The sequence below is a fragment of the Capsicum annuum genome, chromosome 6, assembly GCF_002878395.1.
Source record: "Capsicum annuum cultivar UCD-10X-F1 chromosome 6, UCD10Xv1.1, whole genome shotgun sequence".
Classification (NCBI taxonomy): Eukaryota; Viridiplantae; Streptophyta; class Magnoliopsida; order Solanales; family Solanaceae; genus Capsicum; species Capsicum annuum.
Genome location: NC_061116.1, coordinates 9,236,471 through 9,243,227, shown reverse-complemented (window position 1 = coordinate 9,243,227; position 6,757 = coordinate 9,236,471). Strand labels below are relative to the sequence as shown.

Below are 6,757 nucleotides of genomic sequence, written 5' to 3'. Positions count from 1 at the left end.
GGTGGGAATACACTGGGTTTGTTGTTGTTGTTGTTGTTGGATATTTAAGTGGTAAATGATATGGAACCATGGTTCTGTCTTGTGCTACTTTTCTAAGTTTTGGTGCAGTTTGATTTAACTACAGGTCTATGAAGATGAGGTATGCCTCTGCATTTTGGATGCAAATCCTTTGTGTTTTGGGTAAGGTATCTTCTTCCAACCATTAGCTTTTTCAGCATCTTTTGAACGTATTCTTCAATCTTGACGTTGGAAGATGTATTTATCAGAGCAGATGCATCATCTGTTTTGGTGTATTTGCTGAAAATCGGATTGCAACATTGACACTCTAATAGGAAATTGCAAAAAGAATAGTAATTCAAGGAGAACTCCTTATTCATTCAGACTATGAATAAAGAGCAAATATGATTGCACATGTTCGTGAACCATTTTACTCTTTTTTTCTGACAAATTGAACAAATTTCTCAGTTTCCCCGAAATACGAAAGGAAAAAAAAGGAGAATGTATGGCAAACAAGTTTGAACTGCATAAAACACTAGGTGATTCTTCCCATATGCCCTAACCTTGATGGACAGAGTTATCTGGCATCTGTTGCTGGTGGGAGGTGGCCGGTATCCCATGGATTTAGTCAAGGTGTTCGAAAGCTGGTTCAGATACCACGGTTATCCAAAAAAAAAGTTTGAACTGCATAAAATCGACCACGGGTGTGCCAAGTTCTATTTTTGCATGTATCCTAATTAAAAAAGATGATTTATTCACATGGGTCAAACAGTAGCTGAGTCGACCTATTTCTTAAGTATCTTCCATTGAGAAGCAAGCTTTATGTTCCTGCAGCGAAATATTTCAATCCATAGTTTGTTATTCATCTTAGTTTACCGAATAAGCATAGCTGAAAAAAACATGATTAGCCTTATTAGCTATTATATTAATGTATCCAGTCCAATAACGTCCATAGCTTTTGCAGGCACTCTCTTGTCATCCCAAAATCTCATTTTCCTTCTTTGCAAGAAACTCCGCCATCAGTAAGTTGCTCTCTTCAAAGGTCATATACCTTAATGTTTTGCTTAATTGGATATGGCGCAGAGTGTTGTTACTTCTTCCGTTTTTCTTGCATGCCCTGATCTTTCTGTTCCTTTAGCCCATGCACTGATGTGATTCTTTTAGTCAACAAAAAAACAATCTATCAAGATCTGAAACAGAAATAATAATTGGATGGACTGATTTCAAAGGTCATTTTCATCATGTAACCTGCCATTCCCCGGACCCCCCCGCATAGCGGGAGCTTAGTTCACCGGGCTGCCCTTTTGACCCTGCCCAATGCATGAGCCAAAGTGATACAATCCTTCCCGTCCAGTGTCTGTGTTAGATGCTTCCATTGTTCTACTACAGTCTATTGCATCATTGAGCAATACATTCTCAATAATGCCTTATATGTGACTACTGATAGGTCTTCTGTAAATACAACCATCTTGTCCTGTTGGCTGGAATTCGTCGCGCTTTCAAGAGTAAATATAAGTTCTAACACCTGTAATGAAAAAAAGGTTCAAGTAACATGCCTGCAGCAGTCCGACTACTGATTCGAGTTGTTTCTGCCCTTGAACTAGGACAGCACATTGAAGAGTTGGATGTGCTTGCCATTGCTCCCTGAAAACTGGCATGCGCCGTTTTTTCTACTTGTTTTGAAAATCTTTTAGTTAGCTAAAGTAACCATTCAGAATTATCTTCTTTTGTATTAAGATTTTACATTGTTTATAATCTGATGAATGATCTTATTACCTTTTGGGTTTTCTGCTTTATCTGTTTGAATTAAACGGACTTTAGTGGACAAGTTTTTGATGAGTTTCTTTTGCATTTGATTGCAGGTTGTGGCTGCCATGAGTTCAAAAGTGCCCTTGATTAGCAGCGCAGTCATGAAAGCCACTGGTTGTGGTATGTTAATAGTTTCTTGATGACGAGACATGCTTGTTTTACTTTATAGCATATGTGTATTGTGTTTTTTCTTCTCTTTGATTCCCTTTAGGGAAACAGATGTATGTTTCTCTAACGGTATTGATTTTGCTGCTTGTAGTTGTGTTCTCGTGATATCTGCTATCAAGTCCTTCGTGTATTGCTGTTTTAAATAGTGATCTGGCAATTTCCAAAAATAGGGGCAGTTCTTTTCTCAAAATCGTGCAATTTTTGCGGATATGCCTTTGATGAGTAATGATGCAATATTACAAAACGTATAAGATTTTTCACATTTTGTCTTGGCTTCTTCACTCTTTGTTTTCTTTTTTTCGAACTACTTTGTGATGCTTTTACTTGACCCAAGGGTCGGAAACTGCCTCTCTACCTCCCAAGGTAGGGGTAAGGTCTGCGTATACTCTACCCTCCAGACCCCTCTTGTGGGTTCACACTGGTTATGTTGTTGTTCTTGTTGAAGATCTTTTCCCTTTTGCTTTATGTGGAGTAAATCTTGCATTTAAAGAGAATAAGTAGAAGAACTAGAGAACCTTGACGTAATGGTTGTGGAAGCCGAGGACAAGGCATTCACAAAATGATCACTATGAAAATTGATTTTCTTCCTGTTGGGTAATCTCCCATCCGCGGATTGTCGACATCAATAATTAAGCATCAACCAACTATGCAAAATATTCTTAAGCCTTTCGAGTGTTGAAGACATGTGTCAATTCGCATATTTTCGGCCATGTCTTGTAAAATAGTACTTAGATGATTGATATGGTTAGGGGTGAGGGGTAGGAACTGTATGGTGGTGGCACAAGCAACACTGGGTTTGTGCTTCGGCACTAAGCACTATCAGTTAGTGTAAAGTTGTTAACTTCCCCTCGGTGTTAGACAGATGGCTAACCTAAAGCTTTTAGGCGAAATACATACTCTCTAAACTCGGCAACAAGTTTCACTTGGATACCTCAACTAAAGCTTGTCCCTGTTGAACACCTGAACTCAATTCAAATTGTGCCTATTAGACACGACTTGCTGACATGGCACATAAGGTGGATCTCAATTGTAGTGCAGCATTTTCTTGTTGCTATGTGACCAGAAGGTCACGGGTTCAAGCCTTAGAAACAGCCTCGGGCAGAAATACAAGGTAAGGCTGCTACAATACACCCTTGTGGTGGGGACCTTCCCTGGACCTGAGCATAGCGGGAGCTTTAGTGCACCGGGCTGCCCTTTTCTTTTTTCTTTCTTTCTACCTTTTTTGTTCTTCCTCATTCTCTCTACTAGCGACATCCACCATATTGCCTCTTCCTGCGACCACCTCCACCACTCTCTCTCACCGTCATAATCTCCACCATTTTCCTTCACCTTCTCACCCCGTCACACCACCTCCGCCGTTCCCTTCATCTTCTCTCCCACCTCCGCCACATGCACCAATTTTCAAATTGCAAAATCTTATGCTTTTTAATTCAAACTGTCAAACCATATCAAATCAAATTTAGTGGCTAGAACTACGTCAGTCACTGAATTGGGAGGGCAGGTCAATGGAGACGGAGGATTCCAAAAACGGGGTGGTTTTCAACAGAACTTTCAGTTGATAAACCTTAAAGAAAATCTTTTGATGCTGCACCAAATTTGAAAAATTGGAATTTTTTTGTTTAAATCGCATCATTGCTCTTTGATGGTCAAGCGTGATGGGAAAAAGGATTTTCCAATGAGACCTCATAGGGGTCTATGGCGGTGGGAGTTCTGAATAATAGTATAGTTTTTTCTTCTCTTGTTGACAAAAGCTCTTTTTTAGACCAAAAGTTGGGTGGCGTTTTGTGGTTTGGTGCCTTTGCCTTGTCTTTGTGCATGAAGTTCACGCGTTGTGTTTTTTCTACTGACTGGTCATGGATGGTTTAATAGGTTCATGTTAAGTAAAGCTGCAGAATCTAATAGGTACAAGCCTCAAGTAGAGGTATTCAAGTGAAAATTGTTGCCAAGTTTACGGAGCTCTATATGTATTTCACCAACCTTTTATTAAACACATTTTGTGACTTTAACAGAGAAGATCACTTCAGCATCTCGAGAAGAAGCAAAAGGAAAATAGGAGAAGATTCAAAGAAATCAAAGAAATGATTTTTTTAAAAACACCTTTTTTTTCTTTGGTCCTAAAAATTCTACAAATTATCTAGTTCCTTGGTTTCTTCTTGAATCCAAATTGTTTGAGTTCCCACAACAAATTTTACTAGGTTTAAATTTGTCACAGTTGTACTATACTATAATGTGTTCGTCAATATCTTATGATGGTGTATCAATACTGTGATTTGCATTTCCAGGTACATATTATGTTATCGTCTGGGTTTCTTTATCAATACTGGGATTACACTTGGTATGTTGTTGTTGTTGTTGTAGTAAGCGTTTAGCCTAATTAAGCTGTTACCCAAATTTCACGTCCCTTATGGCTGCTTTTCCTTTTCTAAGATTCTAATCTTTGAAACGATGATCAATAAAAAATACATTTACCAAACCAAGATCTTAGGGTGGAAAACCTATAAAAAGGCCAGCTGGCGTAGCGGAAAAAGAGAATGTAGAGATGATGACAAAGTTGCAAATATGTATACATTGAAGTGTAATTATGGTCAATTAGTGTGGGAGTAAATTCTGCAGTTCTTTGCTGCAGGTAATTCAAAAGTTTTATGTAGCAAGAGATGTACATTGTACCGTAGTAGCCGGGAATGCTTATCGCTAAAGAAAAAGGACTCCAACGGTAACCAGGATTGTCTAGGCATCATCTGGTTACCGACTATGCTTTGTTCTCCTCCCTCAACCCCCAGGGGTGGAGCCACCATACGCCACCTTATGGTTAGGGGATTCGGGCGGAAAATTATACTATTTATACATGATTAAAATTATTTTTTATGTTTAGATAATTGGAGGGAGGTGATCAGACATGACATGGAGCAGCTGCAGCTTACTGAGGACATGACCCTAGATAGGAAGGTGTGGGGGTCGCGGATAAGGGTAGAAGGCTAGCGGGAGGGTGTCGGTTGTAGCAAGCCACCAGGAGAGATCTTGTGCAGCCGGGTTAGTAACCTTAGGTCTGTATCTATAGGTGTCTATGGCGGCGAATATGTGTTACTTATACGTGGGGTCCCTTTCATATTTTCTCAGTTGCTATCTGCTTACTTCGTGTTGCCGTATCTCTTATATTTTCGTATTGCTCTGATTTACTTTTTAGTATTCCTTACGCCTTTTCTGTTATGTATTTCATCTCCTTGTCGCTTATTCTTTATCTTGAGCCGGGGGTCTATCGGAAACAACCTCTCTACTTCTTCGGAGGTAGCGGTATGGACTGCGTACATCTTACCCTCCCCAGACCCCACTTTGTGGGAACACACTGGGTTTGTTGTTGTTGTTTATATAATTGATGTTGAACCCGCTTCGGCTAGTTCGTGTGCCTACTTCTTTCGATTTTGAACCCCCTTTGTGAATTCTGACTCTGCCAATGCTCACCCCCTCCAAATTTCATACAAAATTATGGTATGATTAGCTCACGAAGGTTTGAAACATGCAGATTCATTCAACTTGTTGGTTAACAATGGGGCGGCAGCTGGCCAGGTTATATATCACGTATGATCCCAGAACTTGCAAGTATTTTAGTTTTTCGTACTAGTATCGATTCAAGCAGCTTCTTCTTGAGTGTGCTTTTGCTCTAATAGCTAGTATTCTACTTACGAATGCTCGTACTTATGTTTATTTGCTTTTTCCGTGGCAAGTTCAGACCCATATTCATATAATTCCTCGTAAAGCAAGCGATTGCCTATGGACTTCCGAGGTACTAATTTCCGTTTAAGGTGGTTCCTCATTTACATTCCTGAGCCAAGGGTCTATCGGAAACAGCCCCTCTACTTCTTCGGAGGTAGTGGTATGGACTGTGTACATTTTACCCTCCTCAGACCCCACTATGTGGGAATACACTGGGTATGTTGTTATTGTTGTAGATAGCAGTGGATAAAATTGAATGTTTTACAGAGCTTGAGTAGATGTCCTTTGAAGTCAGACGAAGCTCAGAAACTTGCAGATGGTATTCGGGAAAACTTATCGTTTTCAAACAACTTTGAAGATAGCAAGGGGCAAGGATCAAGTCTCATTGTGAACTAGGGGTACTGCACACAGGAGTTTGTAAAACTAGAGGCGGATCTAAGACGCGTTCTGTCTTTCTGGTCGAACTATGCACACACATTCGCATAGAAGAAAAGACGTGTACATATCATGCGATAACACTTTTTCTGAATTCACCGATTCTAGATCCTGAATTTGCCTCTGTTGTAAACTATTTCGACTCGACTTTCCGTTTGTTTCCTGTGATTCTGTTGCTGCAGAATTGGTGAAATGAGCTACATTTGTTGTAAATTAGTTTGTGAACTTGTAGTGAGAGTACAACAGCAATGTCGTTGTTCTTTTTTTGACTTTGACAACATTGTACACTGCCTGTTTCATCCTTGAAAACATTGGAAAACCTGTGATTTCATCATATTCTGTTGTATGTGAATTATGGTGGCCAAATTAACTCATAAAAATACATGTTGTTCAAGTCATTATGAATGCAATTCGTTTTGATCTGTCCTATCTAATTCATCTTAAAATTGGGTTGATTTGGGCTAAATTTACCCCACATGTGATTTGTGGACATGTTTTATTTTGAGCCGGGGTCTATCGGAAACAACCTCTCTATCTCACATCTAAGGTAGTGGTATGGACTACATACTCTTACCCTCTCGAGACCTCACTTGTTGGGAATATACTGGGTATGTTGTTGTATGTGATTTGTGGACAG

General features: G+C 39.6%; 1 protein-coding gene across 1 annotated transcript; it reads left to right on the top strand.

Moving 5' to 3' along the window:
* Positions 1-124: 124 nt before the first annotated feature.
* Positions 125-6,454, top strand: LOC107873566 (adenylylsulfatase HINT3; the record flags this gene model as incomplete). The annotated part of the gene is given in 6 exon segments (XM_047413488.1): positions 125-180; positions 962-1,019; positions 1,860-1,926; positions 5,495-5,550; positions 5,702-5,755; positions 5,953-6,454. Coding segments are annotated over 6 exon segments (420 nt in total), but the record flags the coding sequence as incomplete, so codon positions are not given.
* Between the last annotated feature and the right edge of the window lie 303 nt (positions 6,455-6,757).